Source organism: Fulmarus glacialis, unplaced genomic scaffold (assembly GCF_000690835.1).
Source record: "Fulmarus glacialis isolate BGI_N327 unplaced genomic scaffold, ASM69083v1 scaffold19282, whole genome shotgun sequence".
NCBI lineage: Eukaryota > Metazoa > Chordata > Aves > Procellariiformes > Procellariidae > Fulmarus > Fulmarus glacialis.
Window position 1 is genome coordinate 14,985 of NW_009200001.1, and position 24,918 is coordinate 39,902.

The 24,918-nt window shown below is 41.0% G+C and overlaps 1 protein-coding gene across 1 annotated transcript; it reads left to right on the top strand.

Moving 5' to 3' along the window:
- Positions 1 to 12,423: 12,423 nt before the first annotated feature.
- Positions 12,424 to 24,150, top strand: GPNMB (glycoprotein (transmembrane) nmb; the record flags this gene model as incomplete). The annotated part of the gene is made up of 8 exons (XM_009573440.1): positions 12,424 to 12,493; positions 17,460 to 17,609; positions 18,321 to 18,464; positions 19,783 to 19,980; positions 21,067 to 21,225; positions 21,696 to 22,001; positions 23,205 to 23,327; positions 24,048 to 24,150. Coding segments are annotated over exons 1-8 (1,253 nt in total), but the record flags the coding sequence as incomplete, so codon positions are not given.
- Between the last annotated feature and the right edge of the window lie 768 nt (positions 24,151 to 24,918).

The window sequence follows — 24,918 nt, forward strand, 5'->3', positions numbered from 1 at the left end:
GTGTGTGGCTGTAATTTATAGCTATGCATCCTAGATCATTTACTTAGGAGTCTGTATATATTGCAGTACTTGGTGTACAAGAAGAGGAAATAAATTGCTTTTTACAGCATTCCCACTTCTGACACTGGGTCTGTGATGATTCACGGAGCCCTGGAGGTCAGCTGGAGGACTCAAGAGCGGAGAAGCCCCAGTGCTCAGCTCTGACAGACCCTCAGTGTGGACCCACCTCTAGAAAAGATGCCCCAGAGCTGTGATGCTGGCTGTTAGCCATCTAAAAATTTCCCTATGGAAGCAGGACTTCTGAATGGCAATTTAAGTTTCTGACATAGTGCACAGGAGCCAGAAAACTGCTGAGGTCCAATTCATGATGTTTTCTGGTTTATATTCAAATTACTCAATTTTAGCAGGTTTCCTAAGAAAATAACATGGTTTTGATTATACTGTCTGATCATCTGTCTGTGATTCTTTCTGCACTATTCACTTTTTTTTTTTAACCCCATGGCCAATTTCCAGGTGCTTAAGTCTCGAAGATGACTATATTCTCATAGCTGTAGTAAGAATTGGCAGCTGAATGGGGAAGGAGACCAAAATTAGTGTTGCAACTGAAAGAAAAACAGGCAAAACTCAGCTGCTATGAATACTGTTAGCAACTGGCTGGCTGATCAGCACACATGTAAATCTAGCTTCTAGAGGAGTTTGCCAGACTTCTGCCCCATTGGGGTATTACGGAGGACAAAGGGCACCAATCTATAGGTAACTGAGTTTCATACGTACGTTCTGTGGGTCAAGACCAATTTGTTTGAAATATCAAAGCAAAATTCTTCCATGCTGAAACATGAAGTTAACCCAGGAACAAGGAGCAATACTATGTTTGTAAGTTCAGATATAACAAAGAATCAAGGCTCCTAACTTCACACTGGATTGCTAACTTGCTGCCAATTTTGTACTTAATTGAAATCAATGAAATTACCAAGAGCTGTTGCTGATGGACCCCAAGCCTCACCATTCCTAAGATCCTGCCAGTGTAGGACCTTCCAGCCTCCCAGAGCTTATGGGGAAAACAGGATCATTGCAGAAGAGCTTCTTCAGTGAAACAGAAAGCATGAACGATCTTTCACTTAAATGAAACTGGAAATAACAATCTTACTAAAATAAGACAATTGTTATAATATTTTTTGCCTTCTGGCCAGTTTCTAGCAATAATCATTCACTAACCCATTACTGTATCACTAACCCTTCATCTTATTGTATGACACACTATATTAATTTGCTTGCTCTTTCCTTTGGCAGAGAATACCATTTCTGCCAAAACACGTGAAATTTTTCAAGACATTTCACATATCCTCAGATTTTCTTGAAGAAAGTGCTGGCTATAAATATCAGCTGAGGAGATTTGCAACATATTCATTCATCTTCTAATCTTAAACCTAACAAAACTTACTCCGTAAGGCTTAAGGCACAGGACAGACTGAATGTGAATGAACACAGATGATTGGAGATGTTTTTCCATCACACACAGCAGACTCAAGAAGCCCAAACAGCCACTGGCTCTCTCTGTTCAAACTGGAGAGAGCTGACCGTGCGTCACTATATGCAGCCTCCTTTACTTTGCAGGGCAACCACTGCCCCCAAAAAAGGCTCCAAAACATTCAAGGCAACCCAGGTCTAAGAATATTCAGACTCACCAGTAAAACGAAGCTCGGGCAGACTCCAGAGCACGGCTGTGATAGGCTTTCCACAGGAAACACCACTGAATCAGTAATCACATCTCCTCTAACTTGACATAGCTTCTGCCTGCTCATCTACCATCATCTCCAGATGGTGACCTCTTACACAGTTATCATACAAGGCTTGATAAAACTTTTGCAACAGTCAGGCAAGACTTCCCCTGTTCAAGTGTAAAACAAGAGAAAGCAAAGAGCAGAAAAACACTAGATCAAGCCTTCAGCCCTACTGCATTGCTCCTAGAATGCCTGCACTGCCAGGGGGCAGAGCCTGCTTCCCACTTGCTCCAGCTGTGGCCCGTTGCAGCCTGAGAGGGTGAAAGCAAGGAAGCAGGTGTTGGGAAGTCCCTTACAATGATAATGAGAAAAGAATGACTGTGAAAGTTTGCTTGAGTCCCTAGCAGAGGATTACATCTCTGTGCACCTTCTCTTCTCTGTGGGCACATAGGTTCCGCTGAGGTTTGTGTCCTGGATCATCAAAGCATTACCCTAATCGTACGGAAAAAGGTGTAACTGTGCTACTTATTCTCACTCCCTGCTGCCACACTCCCTTCCTGCCTTCCAAGTGTTGCTGCCTGTATTGGCCAAGGTGGAAGCCACCAAAGATTACCTGCTGGTCCTATGGCTACCACAAGAGCTTGAGTTAATACAAGAGCAATCTTTGCTTAGGATCAGTGAATTATATAGATAATAGGCAAGTACTAAGCAGGGTTGCATTCATCCACGGCACCAAAACTGCCATGGTGGAACACCGGCTGAGCCAAAGCCATACCGTAGAACCAAGAGCTCATGAAAACACTCCTGCAATACTGGCGCTTGGCTGCCTGGATGATCACTATACGGTCATGAAATGCTAAGCACAAAGCAATGATAGCTGATTATGCCCGCTAAATACTGCTGTGGTACTAACACTAAGTGGTTCTATTAGCAAGTTCGTTTTGCCAGTTCTTAATTACAGTGAAACTTGGGAAGATATAAACATCAAAGGAACCCTTTTCCCTAACTGGGTAAGTCTTGTCTTTATTCCTATGACATTTGAAAATTCCTTACCCTATTCAGTTTGAAAACCTGCTGTAGGCTGTTAGGATTTAAATCAATACATGCTTATTTGGAGACTTTAAAGGTAAATTAAAGGTTACATAGACTGGTACAAAATTGCTTCCTTTCAATGGTTTGCAGGTACATAAGAAATAGAATTAAATACCCTTCTGGTCTCCCAAACTGTCCACTATAATCCCCCAGGACAGTCATTTTTTAACCAAATTTAAAAGCTCTCCCTAAAGATTGTGATGTACCTTGAAGCACAGAGCTACCTGCTCTCAGCATTATCTCTGTAAATTATTATTAGCAAAAAACTTGTGTCCATCAACTCTTTCTCCACACAACCTTCTGCAAAAGCATTACAAGACTGACTTAAACACTGAAGGAATTGGGATTCAGAAAGGAACTTAACCAAAGGTGACCACTGGGAAACAGACACTTACAGACATTACTACAGCCCTCACAGCCATTGAAATGGCCCTAGACTGAGGCGTAGCAAAAGAAAAGGACCCGTCCAACGAGAATGCAATGAGTAGGGATGGAGTCTCTTTCAAACTGCCTGCTTTGTCTTAGTCTATATTTACTCTGATTTAAATAGGGAATAGTTCTCGTTTATGTTCTAACCAGACGTAGCTCTTGAGAGCTAAAGCCTTTCTTGTGTATCAGGGATGCTTGTTTTAAGGAGAAGCCATCTCAAAGCTCTGGATAATTTGGTGGTCCCCACCCAACAGGAAATCACCTTTCTTCTGTTGTAGATAACCTGAAACTTTTTTTTTTATTTAATAATAATACAAATACATTATGAGAGAGAGTTCTGCTTAATCTGAAAACACATGAAAAGCATTCAAATACTCTAGGAATGAAAACTACAAACCATATTGTAGATAAATAAAAGACAGTCTGCACGCGCCTCTGCTTTCAGTACGGAGTTGTGATGAAGAGGCAGGTTCTGTCATTTGAGCAAAAATTTCAAGAAGATTGATTTTCTGGGGCTTTTCACTCTTATCTGCATGAACACACCATCTTGAAGTTTTCCAACAAATGTCACCTGATGTCTAAAGCATGTGACTATGGAACAGTGTAAATGTCCTCCCTGTGTCTTTCAACATACTCAAATAGTGTCCTTAAGCCTTGCTACATTTGACTTCAAAAAATTCATAATGCAGTTTGTTCCTTACTTGTTTTATTTATAGTTGCTGTAATTCTAAGAGCCTTGAAGACCTGGCACTAAATTCTTAATGAAATACTTTGTGATTTTCATATAATTTTGCACCGAATTTAAATAGCCAGAAGCGTTTTTAGCTGCTTAAACAGAGGAGCAGTTGTCAGTGTAGCGTCCGTCTCGGGGAAAGACTGTGTTAGCTCCCGGGAAGACCATGCTGGGTTATCCAGAGGGAAGGGGAGCTGGTTTATGACATTTTGGTGGGCTGCTCCACTGAACCAAAATGTCATCTTCAAGCACTTTCTCTCAGAACCTTCCCATTTCATACGAATTAAAGAAATAAATCAAAGTTGCCTTCAAACATTTTCAATCACTGCGAGCACGAGTCCTTAACAGGGTATTAGAGGTGCTGGGGGGATGTACGGGGTCAGGAACACGCTGCTATTCCTCAGCGCAGCGGGCAGAGCACTGATGGTCGTTGTTGATAATTACTTACACAGCTGCATGGTGGTTTTGCGTATTGTTAAGCTTGCAGCCCTCATTTTGCTTGAAGTATTACTAACGCTCCCTCCTCTTGATTTTCCTGCTTTACTCGTAGAAAGCAAAGTAAGTTATTTACCCAAAGAGCAGAGTGGCAGCAGAATCTCCTTCTTCATGTTCATGCATCTTTTCCCAGCTGCAGGAGATGTTTTGAACACCCCACCTCATCGTGTTTTCCCTCTCGCTGTTTGGACGGCTGAGATGGAGAGGATGATGAAGAACCCTGTCTTACAGACTCTCTGCAAAGCACTGCCAGAGAGTAGTGATGTTTTTAACATTTTCTTTCTGAAAAATCTCTCTACCTTTTCTCCTCAGTCACATGGCCCTGTGCATTTACTATGAAGCTTTTTATCTTGCTTCAGTTAGACAGGGAGATATGCATGTCACTTTCGTGCTAAGTGTTAAGCAAAAAATTAAAGCAAACAAACTGATCTCACTGTTCTGATGGTTCAGCTGTGGTTTAACGAGACAATTTTGAGACATCTTACAGTTAAAGACATCTGCCAGAACCCAGAGCTGAATTTCTTCTGAGGTATGGGTGAAAACCATATCCATGCAAAACACTGAGCCGAAAAGCGGCTGCTGCTGCCAGCGCTCCAGCCCGGTGACACGGTGCCTCAGCGACGCTATTTACCCTTCTCACCCTGCTGCCAAGCAGCAACATCACCGCAGCTAACGGCATCAGTTGGTGCTCTCACCGCGAGGTTCATTTGCTCATTTTCACTGATCAATGACCTCCAGCTGAGTTTTACTACTCAGTAGACTATTTCTGCCTAAAAATGTAAACATTTGTAGGTGCCAAGTAAAAGCATAGGGGCACAGAAGGGGAAGGGAACATAAATGCGTATCTGGGTGAAATCTAGTAATTCCGCTGCCAAAACAGGTAAGCAGCTTCATCAAGTTTGCTCCCAGCTTCAGACTTTCGAATTTCATCCTAGACAACAAACACTGTGACAAGGTAAAGGAGCTCTGACTTCCCATTATGTTCTAAATAAAATAAATATAGCCGTTTGGGCTGTATATTACATTTCTTTACACTTGTCAACATCTTGATTAAACTTCTTGATTTGAATAAAATTCAAATACATGGAAATGCATTAGTAATCAATTAGTCCTCAGCACACATCTGATGTAGTTTTTATTTGTTATCAGAACATCCACAGAGGTTGGACTGTTAAGAAAATTGCTCAGTGAAGAATGATTTACAACTTGAGTTTCCTTGGTGTCTATGTCTTAGCAAATGCTGATTTTTCTTATGTTTTTATTTTTCATTCTACAAAGCACCATTCAATAACCAGTTTTTCTTGCTGAAAGTTCTTTTGTATTGTGTAATAATAGGAGAACTAGGTACTCGGAAATGTAGCAAACAATTGGTAACTAAGAGATCAAATGATCTCTATTTTCATTTTATCATTTTGTTCTTATTTCATAAAAACATAATTTTTTGCTTTCACCTGAACACCACTCACCACAACTGCAGCATGAAAAATCAATGTAAACTTATAGAGGTCTGAATGTACAAGCCATTTTCCTCCTCTTCACTTATGCCTCTCATCTCTTTATTTTCTTTTCTTCAGGACTATTCCATTTTTTATACTTTGATATCAGACACTTGCAGTACAGGCTTAAATCCAGACTATTCAAATTGGATCTAATATCCTTTACTGAGAAGAACTGCAACTATCTTACATTGGATCTGAATTATTTTTATAACTGTTCAACTTCTTTCCACGTGCAGCAGAACTGAACCATTTGCAGTGAAAATGTAACCCCTTGTGTTAGGCACGGAAGAGCTTTCTCCTCCTTCCAGACCCCTGGCGTGCAGCTGCAATTAAGCAGCATGGCTGAGGGGAGATTTGTTAAGCTATTTTGCTCTTTTAGGAGAGACAATTTAAACTATAGATCTAAGAACCAGATTTTTCTGTTACATGATGCACACACATTTTCTGTAATGATTCTTATCAAGTCATATAGTATTTCCCGTGCAGGGCTCATAGCTCTGGTGATCAGGGTATTACACATGCTAGACAGAGCGATTTTACCCTTAACATTTCACTTAAGCCAGGGATTGCAAGTAGGCTGCTGTATTAAATCAATTTTTTGGTTCTCATACAGTAACACAATAAAGTTATGTTAGATTTTCCAGTACTGGCAAAGAAAGTTGAAATAAAATATCCATATTCCAATGCAGATTTAAAACAGTATCAGTGCAGATTTACTGTTCCTATCAGAGAATATAAATAAAGGCTATTGGTGTTTAAGACAAACTCAGAAGACTAACTCCTATATATTTAATATATGTAATGACATATTTCCCTGCCCACATGTGATCAGAACTGTTAAAGATTATTATGTAATGCATTTGGGAACAGGGCATTAAAAATATACTTTTCTCCCAGTGAAAGAAAAACAGCAGTTCCTCTTAAAGCTTTTGCAAGCAGGAGCCCCTCCAGCCGTGCGTCGGAGGGCCGGGGCAGTAACCCATGCTGAGCTGGGGGCTGCACAGCTGCCTTACCAGCCTGGACCTCCTCCCCTCCCCTGCCAGCGCCATATTGCGACCTCAGGGCCTGACCCTGCCACCCGCTGCTCTGCAGCAGCCCAAGACGAGTCGACGTGGTGATGCACGCGTGCATGGGGGAGCGGGCAAGTTACGGCACAACCAGACTGCTCCTCCTGCGCCTCACCGGTTAACCCATGGTCCCAGCAAGCCGTCACCACTCTGTGCAAGTGGCAGCAGGTAAATTTGGAAAAACCCAAACCAAACCAAAACCCGTAAGACCTTTTTCCTTCTATTTCCCTCCAGGCCCCCAAACGAGTCCTCCTCAATGCTGTCAGCCACAGAAGGAGGATCCAGGTGGATCCTAGGGTGACAGCAACACATCACTATGAGCACAACAGCTCCTCTTGCTCAGAGCTTGCCTTCCTTTTATGCCCTAAATGGTACTATCTAAACTGGGCTTCTAGGTAGAAAGCTGGTTGCTATATAATATATTCACCTTTTTTCTCCCCTCTCTGCTGCCTGTATATTCACTGCTTGGGTCTAGCCTCTAAGGAAGAGGTTACTGTCTGAATTAATGCCATGAGTCAGTGGGAATACAGTCCAAAAAATGCAGAATTTTGCCCGTATTCTTGCTGTTAACACATTAAAGAGTATGTTATGCTAAAGTTCAGCTGCCAGCATTTTCATTTATTCTGACTCCTATTTCAGGGAAGTGCTGAGGTTATGTCTTGAGCAGTCAAGGCAATTTCACTGGACCACAAAACAACCGTGCTTCTGTGCTGAACTCTTATCCCCAGCCCATAATAAGTGAAACATAGCAAATACAGGGAATAAGGTACAACTGAGTATATTCAGTTTATATTGTTTCTTAGAAAAGCTTTAAAGGAGCAGACTTTGGCTGTGAGACTACTTCTCCTTCAGTGTCCTCCCACCAAAATGACCTCACAGCAGATGTTCTTGTTAAGTATATTCTCTTTTTGGTTGGGTTTTGCTCGTTTGATTGTTCCTGAATTACTTTCTTTGAAGAAAATTTTCTCTTTTTCCTAGCCAAAATATCAATGAATGTCTTTAGAGAAAACAGAACTTTTCAGCAATAATTTGGTTGCTCTCTTGAGCTGAATGATACAAAATCTATCTTTTAAAACCTCTTTGAGCAACAGGGAGGCCCGAATGGATTTCATTATAATATGATGTAAAATATGGGTCTCCCACAGTCATAATCATGCACTTTCACAGCAATTATCTACTCTCCTGATTGGAAGGGGACTGTGCCTTGATGAATCATTGTGAATGTAAACCACTTAACTAACAGTTCATTAAATCAGTATGAGAAAAGTAGTACAGTAAAACCAATGTCCAGACTGTAAATGAATGTGTCAGCTTCAAAACTGCAAGTGGGTCAGCTGAGGTGCACACAGGGCAAGCCAGAAGCTTACAGAGGCCTTCAGAAGACCATGGGCTACGGCAGCAGAGCACTGGGACTACCAGGATACCACACCTCCTCCTTGCACTGACACCATAGTCAAAAAAACCCCAACACCTGCCTGGAGACATTGAATAAACTTGCTTTGTTTACACACCTTAAAAAAAAAAAGATGCGTGGTATGGTCTGGAGGGTCGGTTATCTGTTATCATGCTTTGTCTTCAGCTGCTGGTCATCTGCACAAATTAGTGAGAACTCCCATGGGCAGGGAAGCCAAGTCCACCTGTGGGGGATGAGTGGACCAGGGCGCTCTGTGGGTCTGTATCTCAAGGCTGAGCTCTCGTGAGGATTTGCTGATGTCAAAGCGCTGCAGACGATTTCTTGGGTTCCCCTACCTTCCCCACCAGCTGCTTTCATGAGGTGTTTCAGGGCACTCTGTCACACACGTGGCTGTGACTGAGCAGTGAGTTCAGCGTTCGTAGGGAGGGACCAACATAGAGACACCACTAAAAAGGCGGAGAGGTGGTGTGCTCATTCGAGCCTTCCCTCTAGAGGAAATCAGGCCAATAATGACTTTTATCACCAAAAAATATCCAGAATTATATGCTGTGGTCAAGTGCCACGTTTGGAAAACATCAACCCCAACACAGGAATTTGGAGGAAGTATGACTCCAAGGAAATACCTTCCCATAAAAATGGTAAAATGCGTAGCTACCACAAAAGTGAAAAATGAAGATGGTGGAATTACTAAAAGCCTGTTTGTCCAGCTGCAAGGGTTAATTTGTTTTTCAGTGACAAACTGAGCTGGATGGTGACATAAACTGATCAGGAGCTTTTGCAGAGCTTTTTCCCCCCCTGTACCACAAGAAAGACTGCAGACTGCTAACGTAGCTTTGTTTACATGCTCGGTTCAGTCAGCTGATGGCCACTGCCCCATGTGAAGTGAGACACAGATGATTGCTTCCCAGAAAGGGAATTTGTCCCGCCTTAAGCAGAGTTCCCTCGAGAGACCACTGGTAATGGCGGACAGCATTTACCTAAAAGTACCTGGTTGCCAAAACAAGATCGTCTCATTTTCCTTTGCTGGCTTGTCCAAAAGTCAAGTTCATTCTTCAAATCCCTTCTTTTTTTTTTTTTTTTTTTTTCCTCCTTTTTTTTTAAAGTTCCTGTGAGCGGTGATTAACAACTCCTGTACTTGTGTTGCGGCGATGGTGGTATGATAGCGGTGCGAGCGTGCCAGCTCTGTCGCAGTCTAGACATGCAGGTACACATGATGTGCTCACACCCTGTCATCTGACAGGCCTTCAGGTAGCAGAGATGTGTATCTCCTCAATGAGTTTTAATAACTGAGGCGCTAAAGCTGTGAAGTACCAAGCACTTCCTACCCACCCACTTCTTTGTCAGATTAAGCCCTAAATCCCTCTGAATGTGTGTTTCTTTGCTAGGAGAATATTTAGGATATATTTTAAATCTTTTCTCCTTTACAGCAGCACAATTCAGTTCAGTTGTTTTAACTGCGAAGCTGTTTCTCAGAGACCAAGACTAATAATGTAAAAACTATAAAGTTAATTTAAGATGTGGTGATGATCAACCGGTTTCAAGCAACTCTTCAGTGTTTCAGATGGACTCATTTTCAGACATAGTCAGCTACAGCTGGGACACTTGGAGAAGTCAGCTCAGTTTTCAGATGGTCCCTTCAGTCTTCACTTCTCATAATTTTCCTTGGCTTTTTTATTCTTCTCTTCACATCTCTGTTCCTCCTAGCTCTTTCTTCCCTTCTTATACGGCTTTCTCCTCTCCTCTTTTCTTGGTAACGCTGTTGGCTGCAACCACAGCACAAGCGGATCCAAACATTTTCTGTGTCAGCCCTCCAGGAATGTGTAGTCTAAGGCCCAAGAGCTGAGGAGGGAGAACACGAAGGACCGGAGCGTCACAGTTCGGCCACCTTTTAGTCATTACCCCAGCCCGGGTGGGTTTGGATTCCTCTAACCACAGGCCTGATCCTCAGCGCCCCTGAAGTCTATTTACAACGTGTTTAGTAATTTCCACCAGCTGGCCCTTATTGAGAGTGTCACTCAATATTTATGTAACAATTTCATGTATCAAATAACACGGCAAAAATCTCCATCCTAACCAACTTTATTGTTTTTAGGCTGATAAATTTTTGTTTTTAATTAACAGGCATTTGTTGTCAGCAGTTTTCCTCTGGAGGTTCTCAAAACCCTGTTGGGAACCAGCGTTCAAACCTCCTTTCCCCCCAGCAGACTTTGGATCAGGCCCTCAGTGCTGAAACACAGTGTTTGAAGGTCACTTTTCACTTCTAGGATCAACAACCTGGAAACAAAGGAGTGCAATTAAAGTTAATGTCCCACATGGTTTAAAAAATAATTGTGAATGGCTTCGAAACCTGACATTTCAACTGAGAATGTAGTTGATTTAATAACAACAAAAAAGCAACAATCACATGAGGACGCTGCAGTCATATGATTTTTTTGCATAGTCAGTCACAGCTTTGACTTTGATTTATGCTCCCTCTCCTTTCTGCCAGATAATGAGGGCTTAGTTTAAACAAGTCTGGTATCCCTAAGACTATTGCCTTCACCCTTTTCCTCGGCAGGCAGTAGGAGGCAGGGTTGGCTCCAGCCAGGAGGGTGCTGAAGGATGGAATCTACATATGCAAGATGGACTGGACATCAGAGCCTGCGTTACTGAGAGAAATGCTGGCTGGGGTGCTCTGGGTAGTGACAATACATAGCTAATAGAAAATGCTAAAAAAATGGAAGAAACTAAGAACAAATAATAAAAAAAAATTATAAGTAGTTACAGTTCTAAAATCTCTTTCCATTGGGCAATCTCTTCATTCTGTTGACAGTGCCTCGGACTTACGGACTTCCACCTGCCCTGCCCAACATAAAAATGGTTTAGTGTTGCCCAACTTGCTGGTTTCTGGCTAGCCAGTGTCTCACTTGCTAGTGCTATACTTTGGGATCACTGAAACCACCACTGAACTCCTGCCTTGACGACCATACTTACTTCTATGCCATGTCATCTCACCAAAGCTTGTTCTTTGCTGCAAACAAAAGCAAGAAACTTCATGAGGCTGCCACGGGTGCAGCAAAATTCAGTTGCTGCACTGCCTGCAGAAGAACACCTGGGCTGGTGAAGCATGTTGAACCTGAATTTGAACCACTAAGTGCAGTGTTTGCCAATCTGCCTGTATTACCCTACTCCTCCTGAACCATTGGTTACACCTCATTATTAGGTTGGGCAGCAACGTCTGTTTTTCCTTTATCTCTACAAACCATTAAGTATATACAATGAATTACTTGTCTGTGTGTAGGTCATGGCAACTTGTGAGCTAGATATTGACTGGCCAGCACTACATATGGTCTGTGATTACACCTCTAACCATGGGCACATCGTATTGTGCAACCGTGGTCGGATGGTACACGCATGTGCCCGCTAAATGGTTAAATAACGTTCTCCTTAACAAGGAGACAAGTCCAGGGATGTGTTAGAATTGGCCGGTCTCCGCTTAGTTTACAGTTGTTGCCCAGCATGTGGGGAGAGACACATGGTTAAGTAGTGACGGGTCCATCAAATGCAGTGAGCTGTTGCAGTAACATTTGCAAATCAGGCTGGGGCAAGAGTTAATTTGGATTTCTGGATATAAACATTCCTAATTTAAAAACAAATTAAATACAAAAATTGATCATGGTGCAAAACTAGTATAAAAATGCCTGCGAGGTAAATGGTGTGGCTCTAAACAGGTCTCAGAAATCCCAGGGAATGCTGAAAGCAAAGGGAGTGAGTCATAAGCACATGAGCTGAAAGAAGCTGAAGACAAAATCATGCATCTTTGCTTAATTCCATCACATGATGAGTCCTGGGGCCCTTCATTTAATCGGAGAGCAGAGCAGCAGAGAAACTTCATTCTCACTTCTCAGTGGGGACCGGAGGAGTTACCGTGTGCAGGCACCGGGCACCCTCTGCTCCTCTGCGCGCGCGGAGCCGACGCAGGGTCTGCGGCACCATGAGCGGTGTTCACCGCCACGTCGGATTCCTGCTCCTGGCCGAAGCGGTGCTGTGTGCTGCCACCACACGTGAGTGCTCCCTTCACTCTGTCCTCTCTCCCTGCCTCCGCGGGCTCAACATCCCGAGCCAGTGCGGTAAAAATGGCTGCTCCTTGCACGTGCAGCGGTTGCTGGAGCTGTGCTTGGGAACCAGTAGGCAACAGCTAGCTCCACCTCAGGGTTCCCTGGCTCTGGGTAGAAATGTCACCTGAGCTGGAGAAATATGCCGAGAGCTGTTCAGTTGTCTATTTCGCGCGCTCCACAGATACATAGAGCCGACCGGAGCTAAGCCTTGGCTCATTTCAACACATTTCTAACAATATTTCCCCAGCTCAAGCATGGCTAAGAAGGCAGATGCAGAATGGACTTCTCCCAGTTTGCTCAGCTCAGCTGTGGCTGGGAGAGGCCAGGTCAGAGGCAGTGCTTCCCGCCTGGACACCCAGACCTGTGGATCCCCAAGCTCAGGGAGCCCAATCAAGGAATTAGATCCTCAAGCCATGGTGGGCAGGCACTGGGCTGGTCCTCTGCTTCTTTACGAGCTCCCAGCTTGACTCAAGTCTTAGGTCGACTCCCTGAGCTCAGGGCTGGGAACCCAGAAATGGGATTTTAGGCTCAAATTCCAGAATCTACAGTAAGGAAACCGAAGACCTTAAAAGCTGAGGTCCAGCTGAGCCTTCTACCTGTCTCCAATGGGAGACAGTAATGGGTGTATAACTGGGCAAATGTATACTGGTATTTACTCAGGACACTTTCCCAGCCTCTGATGATCTGTCAGATGCAGAGTCATTGTATTTAACAGTTTTTACTGGACTTTTCTTCCATCTGTTCATGCACTTGGGTTTTGATTGCAACCCGTGTAAATTTTTGGCACACACAACATCCTGCCAGCAAGAAATTTCACACCTTAACTGTGCCTTACATGAAGAAATATCTTTTATGCGCTTAGAACCTGTAACCTGCTGGTTTCATTTGATTCTCCTTAACTTTTGTACTTCCAGAAATAGTGACAATTGCTTCTTCCTCCATGCTGTTCGTGATTCTGTTTTTATATTCTCCTCTGTCACCTCTTCTCCAGTCTCAAGACACAGACTATTTAGCTGTTCCTCATATGGAAACCAGTTCTATCCCTTCGTAGCATCCTCGCCACCTTTCTCTGTATTTTTTCAGTTCTCTTATACCCTGCTTGAGCTGCAGAGAACAGAGCAGCATACACATGGAATTATACAAGACATGAATACACATGGAATTATACAATGCTGTAATGACATTTTCATCTTCGTTCTCTATCTAGCCTTTTCCTAGTTTTTCAACTACCAATGAGCACTGCACTCAAAACTGTACAGCTATGAGATCTCATTTCTGAGTGGCAATAGCTAGTTTAGAGCCCCTCGTTCTGTAAGTAAAGTTACATTAAACTATGCTGAATTTCATATGGTTTTATTCTTGAGTCATTGAGTCTCATACAGTCCTCCCCTCTACTACTTTAAGACACTGTCTTCAGCAGATTAAAGAACTTTACTGTTTACCTCTGTTTTCCAGATTATGAACATTTTAAATTATTTCAACAATTGAGAAAACTGGCCACTTATTCATAACTTTTGGTTCATATATCCTAACCGATTATTTATTCACGTGAAATCCTTCATTCTTATCCCATGGTAACTTAGTTCTTTTATGTGCCTTTAGCGAGGGACCTCATCAAATGCTGTCTGGAACTCAAGCAGACTATAATAAGCAGGTCAGCCTTGTTCCCATGCTCTCTGGCTCCCTCAGCGAAACTCGAATATATTTGTGAGGAATGCACTCCTTTTACGGCATATCATATTAATCCACTAATATCTGCTAATACTGCTCTTCACTGCTGTTTCTACCAGCTTCTCCAATTTGAGCCTCAAACTTTTTGTAATCCTAACTAAATCTTCCCTGGAAGTGTTTTTAAAAACTGTCATCGCATTTGCCAACTTTTGTTTCTTGGCCACTGAAGCAGTTTTAAGCAAGATGTTACACGCTATGGTTAATAGCTCGTTTATTTCACTCTTGAATAACTTCCAGACTTTTTGAGCCACCCAATCAAGACAACTTCTTCATTTTGTTGATTTGCACTATAATTATTTTTTTGTGCCAACACTTCCGTTAGAGAGAGATTCTCCAACATTGTAAAGGAAAATTCTAGCACAGAAACCTCTTATGCTCCTCCTTTGTGAATGAAAATGTAAACTAATGTATTTGACTTTCGTCCTTTATCTTCCCTGAATGCTTCTTTTATATCTACATAATCTTTTGGCCTCGCAGACTTTCTGGCAAGCTTTCCACTACTTCTGTATTTGAAAAAAAGATTAATTAGTAGTTTTTATGTTTTTGCAAGTTGTTCCTCAAATTCTTTTTTGTCCTGCTTTATTAGGTTTCTACATGTAACTTGAGAGAGTTTACATTATTTTCTGTCTTCTTAGCTTGGCCGTAACATCAGCCTTTTTACTTCTAATACACTTTCATCCTCTTTCGCTGGGCCATCTTTTTATTGCTGTTGTTCTAACATCGGCTTTCGTTCTCTCTTTCATGGCTAACACACTATCACAGGAAATGCTGAACTTCTTGTCTTTGCTACATTTTTCACCAAAATGAAAACCAGAACGAGAAAGAAGAAAGTCAATCAGAGTATAAGATCTTTTCTCCTATGATCACCTCACCAAAACCATTACAGTAATCATTTCCTTGGAGTGTAATATTACTCTGTCTATTTTGAACTGAATTGCTCTAATTTTGGTTATGACCAACATCTGTTCTTGAGTGTTTTTCATTGTTAAAGAAGAAATACATTAAAGCTTTTTGTTCCTTTAAATTCAGCAACTGAAAATCTTCAGTTCCATGTGTTAGAGAAACTAGTGCTGAAGTCTTTGCTCATCTGAAAAAATGTCTTTGTCTTGTCCTGAAGCTTGTGAAATGTTTTATATTCGATTGAAATAAACAAAGCACATCAGGGAGGCATAGAAATGCCTAAGGAGCTTGTGATTTAGAAGCAGTGACCACAGTTATTACCAAAGCTGGACAAGAAAATTACTTCTGAATTCAAGGATTGTTATTGAAAATTCAAAATTAAAAGCATTTATAAAATTAAAAGTGCTCCAGCTCTTTTTGATAAATTGAGCATTTGGGAAAAAAACAATGATTGAAATGTTTTGATCAGACAAAATCAAAACATTTTTATTAATTAATTTTTAGATAAAATCAAAGAGAATGGGAAAAAGAAATTTGGAAAAATCCCTAGCCACTTACTTTCAAATAAGATGACACATTAATTTAATGACTTAAAATGTAATTGAACTTGATAAGCCTTTGTGAAATACTTTCATAGTTGCTAATCTGGTTTTTTCCTGAGAAAAGTTTCTGAAGGACAACATTACTCAACTCTTCTTCTGACCAAGACTGAAAACAATACAGCATGTGATACAGGCCATTAAGTAAATACCAGTCATGATGTTATGCTTTGCTCACATCAAAATCTATTAAATCTGCAGGAAAGGCTTGATTCAAGTGATTTAAGTGAGACTGTGGGGAGTTCCTGTAGGGCAAAAGACCATGGGAGAATATGTCTGAGTGCAAAATCTGTTCTTTCCCTCGAACCTTTCAGTCCTCAAGACTGGAGAAGAGAGCTACCAGCATCAGTTCAGAGTGACCATTGAGATGGGACTGGCCAAGGGATGTCCTTCCTGCCCAGCAGAAATCTCACCGGGCAATAAAACCTCAAAAGAAAGCAGCTCCTGCCTCTTCTTCAGTGTTTTTTCTCTGGTTCTCCCTTGCAGTAAAATTAGGAGTCACGTGCCCATAAAGACCGTGCTTAGACTGGCTACACCTGCTCTGTGCCTTTTCCAAAACCTGGAGAAATTCCAACACAGACAGTTTCATACAGCGCATGGGGCCATTCTTGCCCTTCTTACAGGTCTCTGCATTTTCCTTGAAGTCATCCAGCTCTTTGTTGCACTTGGGTATAAATCTCAGAAGCATTCAGCATCAGCTGCCTTTAAAATAAAGCTATGAAAAGCACAAATCCTAACTCCCTTGATGTTGTGACAGAATGGCATGCCCAGCAGTTACCTCATTAACATGACAGAGTTGTTTAAAGCCCCCAGGCTTTAATGGAACTCTGCCTATGAGCCTACTTAAGAACATATTTTTATGGCATCCTACAGTGGTTGACATGTTCCTACAGGTTACTTGGATATTTACTTTGCCTTTCATTATGTGTACTTTGTGACAGAAAAAGGGATCCTAGAAGGCCTGGGAAAAGTTTGAGCCCATCATTTGTAGTAATATGAGAAGAAAGAGGTTATTAAAGTTATTTAATATCTGAGCCATTTTAAAGTAATAGGCATGAAAGTAGTATGTTTTTGTTGTTATATTATAAACACATTGAATTTACTATTCAGCTCTAAATTTCCTTTTCTGGAAATACCAGCTTCTGTTACAATTGGTTCCACCCCTCCCACCCAAACCACCAGCCAACTCACCAAAAAAGCTTCACTGGTCAAAATTAATTCCTGGCATAACTTCCACCAGAGCACAACTCAGACACAGAGTGAATTTATCCTGTTAGCCTCTTACTCATAGATTTATTACCAGGCAAGCACAAAGCAGTCAGCAATCAAGCAACCTCTGTACAACTAGCCTGATTGTTGCAGGGTTATGTCCATTCATACAAACAATTGCTCTGATATGGTCAAAATGTTGTAAACCTTCTTATTCTTTCTCTGGAAAGCTTGCAATAGTGCAAGTAGAAAAATGTCAGTCTGTCAGTGGTGGAATTGTCTTTATGTTGGTTATAGTTGATGTAAGTGTTTATAGCTGCGATGATAAAATTCTGTAACTTTCTACTGGTGAAGAGTTTTCTAATCAGTACAAGAATATAGTCGTAATAAGAAGGCTGTTCAGCACAAGAGCAATGTCTTTATAGGGTGGTAGGGAAAATGCTATTACATTGCATGTTCATTTTTCTCTCTAGGGTTTCAAGATGTGCTGAGCCATGGAAGAACTTCTCCTGTCACATCCTACAAGAAGCTACAAGGCTGGTCTAGTGATCAGAATAAATGGAATGAAAAGCTTTATCCTTTCTGGGAAGAAGGAGATCCGAGATGGAAGGACTGCTGGAAAGGTGATCGCACATATGCATTTCAAAGACACTGAGAAAATTGGCCAGAAAATCCACCTCACTGAAGAGTGCAAGTGCTATAGTGCTTTTTCATAGGTGCAATATCCACCACTGCTGCAAGGAATAGCAAATTAGAGACGATTGGCTTTGATACCATTCCCAGTACGTTGTCTGAGGAAGCAGAACAGTGAGTTGTTACAGTAAATGCTTTCCCATGACTCATAGTCTCAGACATTAATACTTATTAAGAAGTATTGATGACCAGGGCTGTAGGACAATCCATTATTTGAAACATGCCCTAGAGGACAGGTAGCTTCAACTGCTACCTCAGTAGGGCATCGTGGGCTTCAGTTTGACAACTTTGGTGAAGACCCTTTTTATCACCTAGTCTGAGCTGAGGTGTAAAGGCTGCATCCCTGGGGAGAAACAAAAATATTCTCCTTTGGAATATATTGACCCCCATGTGTAAAAAAATCCATATTCTTAGCTCTAAGAAGGAAATGAATGACAGTAAGTGACGTGCAGGGATATGATGAGTCCCTCTGATTGTTCTAAGTTGGGGTTTTGATAAGAGTGCAAGTGACTCAGGAGCACAAAACCCCTTGAAACAGAGGAATCAATAAAGCATTTCTAATGTAAATACTGCACAGTTGAAGGTAGCTGCTGCTCTGATGCATCCTTTACTGCAGTGAAGACCAATTTTCTTTTCTACAGGCGGAAGGGTGACAGCCAAATTGGACAGTGATAGCCCAGCACTGGTAGGATCCAACGTGACCTTTGTTGTGACTCTCCAGTTTCCCAAGTGCCAGAAAGAAGATAATGATGGCAACATAATATACAAAAGAAACTGCACCCAGGGTAGGTAACAGCAATCTCCCTGCACTATACACACACGTCTGACTGTGGTGCTGGTGTGAACATGTCACGAATCTTTGAAAACATCAGAGGCGCACCCTATGCACAACAGCCGTGTTGCTTTTATCTGATAACTATACTGGTGTCTAACCTGTGCCACACCAGTTTCTTTCCTCAGAAGATCACTGTGGTATTTTTACTGTTCTGCACCTGCTATATATAATGACCAGGTAATTTAAGATTTGCCTTCACTATAAAATTGCCTTCCCGAAACAGTGATGTTAATTTGGCTTCCTAACAAAACTGTTACTGCTTTTCAGCTCAGTCACAAGGTTGCACAGTCACACTGTTTTCTTCCAAATTTATAAAGCTGTCAATTTATAAAATTGAGATTTTTTTTTCAACTAGGAATTGTAGAACTCACTAACCATCAACTGCATCTTGAAAAACCCTCAAAAAGAGTAAATCTCACATTCCCACATTTTAAGACCTAAAAACAAACAAACTAACAAACATTTAAAAATCAAGCAATCTTTTCATCAGAGAATCACCTTTTTTCATCTTATCTACTGTTATGCGGATCAAAAAATCTATCCTAATTCCAATGTTTGAAGCTGCTGGATCTAGAGTGAAACAGGCTGTTATACCTTTCTTCCTCTGAATTCATAAATGTTCAACAAATTTTTTTACTGATCAAAGTAATTTTCATTTCAAGGCGTATGAGCAAATTTCTTGTCAGCCTGAGTTCTACTTTTTGACTGTCTAATGTTTTGTTAACTGCTGATATCCATTCTCTACTTAATATCTGTTGTGCCGTTTGGGGAAGGAAACTGTCTTCTTATTATTCAGAAAGGAACTGAAATTCATGTCTAAGTTATTTAAAGGTGCCATAGAAAACTTTTCTGACAAAACAAACTAAGTCACTTCCTCACAGTGCTTCCACAGCTGCTATTTCTACTTAAAATTTTAGATTCTGCTTGCCAAATGTTCAGGTAGCCCCACTAACTCCAGTGAAACAGTAGCGTCCTGTGTAGTCGATAGCAAGTTTTGGGCAAGCAATTTTAAATTGTGTCTGGCCCATGAGACAGTAAAATTTTTTAAGCTTCTAAATTAAACAACACCAAGCCAAAACAATTTGGTGTTTACATTAGAAACCAAACAAAGCACAATCTTAGAAAAAACGAATGTCAGTCTAAAAATTCCCCACTTAACCTATTGCTTAAGCGCAATAACTGCTCTAACCTGGGGTGTCTGCCTTCTGTTTCCTGACTTTCTGCACATTTCTCAGTTGACCGGGAACATGTCCTATTTCTACACTTAGATCCTCCAGCTTCCCAGGATCCTCCAACTTCCCAGGATCAGCAAATCTATGTCTACAACTGGACTGAATGGATTGACAACTGTGGCTGGGGAAACTGCACAAGCAACTACAGCCATAATGTATTCCCAGATGGGAGACCCTTCCCTTACTACCCAGGCTGGCGGAGAAGGAACTTTGTCTACGTGTTTCACACGTTTGGTTAGTACTGCAACACATCCCTTGGTTTGGCTGACGCTGCAAACTTACATTCACACACTAACTTGTTTGTCGAGTATGTTTTATTAAAAGTCCTTTTAAAAGGGTTCCATGCTCTTGAGTGGAATTCATTCTCCGCTTTCCAGAGAGGCCATCAGCTGCTCAGTCTGGAAATCACGGATTACCAGGAGATTCTCTTTAAATCGGCATTCACAGTACTACCACTGAAGAAAATTAATTTCCTTTCAGTAGTACTCAAGATCCTTTCCTAGGAAAACAGAGGGTCTGAGCAGGTCAGTCAGATGATTTGTTGACCGCTCACTGCCACTTCAGATTCTTAAATTTAAGAGAGACCATAGCGCTGTATATCTTCAGATCAGTTTAATGGTGCAGCACTTCTTGCCTCTGGGGAGGTGAAAACTGCCACTGACTGCGTGGTACTGATCTGGTCACAGATGCTGATTTTCAGTGTTTCCAGCTCCTGAGTATGTAACACTTGGGCTATTCCTGACATTGGCTACATACTAAATCTTAGTATCCTAAGTTAGCTTGGCTAAATCAGTATTATCATCAGTATCAGCATAAGTAATAATAATAATGTCCCAAATTTTACGTAGAGGTGATACTATTTACCTACCTTAATCAGCTGTTACAAAGACAAATAAGCAAATGTATACAAAGGGCTCTAGGTTATGAAGCAAGAGGTATTGTATCTTCTTGCTACACTGAAAGCGTACAAACACAAGATCACTTAAAATGCCTAAGAGGTAACACCATCCACTACATAATCCTAATGATTTAATGTAATGTAATTGCTTTGGAAAGATGTAGACGCTTTGGCAAATTTTTCTTAGATCAGTGAAATTTGGGACATCTTTCTGACAGCTTCGAAAAAACACAGAAACAATGGGAGTAAACACATTGTAAAAGTATTCAGTCCTCCAAAAACACCTGCCAGATAACTGAAAGACAATTCTAAACTATTAATTTTGATTTAGACAATCCAAGATTCAGAGAGATATTCCTTCTCTTAAAACAACTTGTAGCTAGGCTAAAGGGGAAAACATGTAAGTTCATGTTCTGTTTCAGGTCAGTACTACCAAACAACTGGACGATCTTCAGCAATGTTTTCAGTCAACACAGCAAATATCACTCTTGGCAAACACACGATGGCGGTATCCATTTACAGGAGAGGGCACTCAGCATACGTTCCAATTGCAAAAGCAAGTGTCATTTACGTTGTAACAGGTGAGCGTGCTGGAATAAACTGTAATAAAATACTGGGGGTATTTGTTGTTTAGGTGTTAAAAGAATTCAGCACAAGCATCACCTGGCATGAAAAGAAGCCATTGCCCTGAGAAAGGTTTTTAATATGAATGTGGAATCTCTGGTAAATTGCCTCGAGTAGTGTAATTTACCTTTGTATCTAGCTCAGTTGTGACACCTCTACTTTGTAATGAAAAATGATTTATGAGAGGAAATGCAATCTTCCACAGATGCCTGTAATTCCTCATTTGTTCCCATACTTCTCTGGGTAATGGTTTCCTACTGACATTCACTCCTCAGATCAGTAAATCGAATTAAAGTAGAAACCTGGGTTAAAAGATATTAATGTCTCACATTCTGACTGTTCGCTGTTCAGGGACTTTGGACCTGTTTGTTATTTGCAGCCAGGTATGTATGCTTTATTTATTTACTTCCTTTTTTTCCCCCTCCAGACAAAATTCCAATATTTGTGACTATGTTCCAAAAACATGACCGCAACATCTCAGACTCCATTTTTATCAAAGACTCACCAATCACGTTTGATGTGAAGATCCATGATCCCAGCTACTATCTTAATAATTCTGCCATCTCCTACAAGTGGAACTTCGGAGATGGAAGTGGCTTATTTGTACCCAGCAGTTCCACTACATCTCACACCTATACTCTGCAAGGAAACTTCACTCTGAATTTAACTGTCCAAGCCATTATACCTGTACCTTGCAGGCCAGTAACACCCACTGCACCACTGCCCTCAGCAGGTAAGAGTTTATCGAACAGCAGTGATACTAGGAGCTGTGCTAAAACTCTAAATTCTGATACCTTAAGTTCATATCTTTAGAATTTTTACTGTCATCAATGAAAGAATTGCAAGACCCTGCAAACCCTCTATAAATTGGTTTAGAAACAGAATCAATACGCATAAACGCTTCTATGATTTTATGGTAGGCATCACTTACACATTTAACACATTACACATCCAGTTCTACCACCACACTGACAGCACACAGAGGTCTTCAGGTGGATATGCAGTACATATAAATTTCTTTTTATACCCTCTACCATGCCAGGTCAAGTGGTTTTAGCCTTGCCTGCTCAGGGTCATCTTCTGAGGTAGGATGTAAATTTTAAGTGAGAAAGAGGTATTTCAGAACATTCTTATAGCCAGTTCCTTTCTGGTTTGCATTAACTTCCAGCCAAAATTAAATGATATTGGATTGAACTAGAAAAAACTTACTCATATTCCAAAATATGGGATTTCCATATGGCATTAACCCAGAATGGCTTTTCTACTTAAAATTTATGCACTATCATATTTCAGAATAACTTTCATTATGTTCAGCATTGGTTTATCATCTCAGAGGGTTTTAAGGTTTGCAAAAGGCCTGCAGTTTCAGCCTGGGTAGTTATACTACTACTACTATTAAATTGTAAATGTGGCTGTATTTTTCAAATTTCAGAATTTTAATATGTGCTTTTATCAAAATGTTGAGTGAGAATGAAAAATGAAAGGAAAGATGTAATTTTCACCACTTCCCCTTTTCATTTTTCCACTGGCTGTAATGTAGAGCAATGGGAAAATACGTGCTTTTAAAGAGAGCATTTTAAACCTTTTATTGGCCTTTGGATTTCTTCTATAATTGATTTGGGAATTTTAAAGAAGTGTGTAATTATATCATACCTTGCAGTCTCACTTTTATTTCACAGAGATGGGTGACTAGCAAGGTGGCTTTTAGAGCGAGGCTACCCAGGCCACTCCAGGGTTCTACAGCTGGGCATGTGTGTTTTCTTTAAGGCTTATTACCATGATCCCATACAGACACATACATGACTGCACAGCTGCAAACTAGTCACTAATGACCTATGTAATGAATGCAGTTGAAACATATGGCCATGTTCAGAATACCTCTAAGCAGAACTTGTTCTAAAGCTGCGTATCTATTCTTTCTCCCTCAACTCAACAGTAACGACCGGAGCATCTTCTAATTCAGACTCCTCTACCACCGTCGAGTCAATGGAAGATAATCCTGATGGAGGTTGCCATATTTACAGAAATGGATACTATAGAACTGGTATCTCTGTCGTAGGTAAGGACGTGGGTCAACACCTGAACAGAGGAATGGGGTTAATAATGTACAACAATGTATGCTAGAGATAATGTTTATTTAGGCTCCCTTTTATCAAATACGTGAGACCCACAGTAAGATCCTTCTCTTGGACCTAGCTGACATTTTTAAAGATTAATGTACAGACAGCTAACTGGCTGACTTTGGTTTCTTTATGCGCTCTGCCAGGACCTAGCAGCAGAGGTTATGGCCCCTTGGTTTCAGACACGTGAGGCTGGGCGTTGGTCTGAATGCCTGCTGATGGCTGTCCCCATGCCTGGTGTCTCCAGGCACTTGCGCTGGAAAATGGCTGGTGGGGATGTGCTCCGTATCACTTTCTGTATCATCAGCTTCTGAACCTGCCACGCCTGAAGCATACTGGCCAGGAGCGGGTCACATAAGGTTGAATTGACCTTGGCCTGCACAGAAGTCACAGGTAGTGGGATGGGGAAGTGATTTAGTAAAATAAATAAGTAAATAATAATAATGGAAAAAGAAAGCAGAGCAGAAAGGAGCAGCCTTACAGGGAAAGCACTGGAAAATTTCTCAGCTTTCAAACCCTTCAAGAGGAGTGCTAAGGGAGGGAGGAGGTTATGGAAAACAAGACCTGAACTGAGCATCAGCCAAACACTTGAGGTTCTGCACACACAGACTTCAGAGCTTGTCATGTGTCCTACCATTGACATCTGTTTCCTCTCCCAGAGGGAATCCTTGAGGTAAATATTATTCAGATGACAAGCATCCAGATGACAGAAAGTCAAGCTGAAAACTCACTGGTTGACTTTGTTGTTACCTGCCAAGGGAGGTAAGTGTGTGAATGAAACTGTCAATCTTCCCTCTTTAAAAATAATTAGGTGCTGGAACGCTGTCTGCACTTAGATGCAGCTGCATGAACAAAAGTTGGGAACTGCAGTGTTTCTATTTCTTGACTGGAACTAAAGATAATGCAAGACTCGTTTGTAAACCATGGCAACAGAGGTTACTGCCAGGCTCTTAGGATTCAGAGCAAATGTCAAGCCTCAGTAAAAATAAGAGAACTAGATAGTGGGGAGAAACAATTCTGTATTTTCCTGGCCAAGACAAGATTTCAGCACTTACTGTAAAATGGGAAGCAGTCTACTGAAATTGGAAGGAAACCCTTTCTTTTTGGCCATAATTTTTTGACACTTAGAGTAAATGAGTGTGTCCAAGCAATTTCTTGGACAGGAAAACATTGCACTAATATTCCTAGCTCCTAGAAGGGGATTAGAGTTGATAGGACTGAAAAGTACAAGAATCGTCTTGGTAATGCAACTGGAAAACAATTAACCTCTCTTAAGTTAGTGTTTACTTTTTCGGCACATGATACTACATATAAGAATCTGCATTCCTTTCTTAATGATGTTTATTAAAGGTAACAGACTTTATAAGCTGATTTGAGGCAGGTAATACTGTGATCACCATAAAATGTTAAATAATATGTGAAACAAGCAGATAATTTTATAGATTGTATATATGCATTTTATATAAAATCCACGTCTGTATATATAAAATGTATAGGTATGTATAAAATAGATATATAATATATTAATAA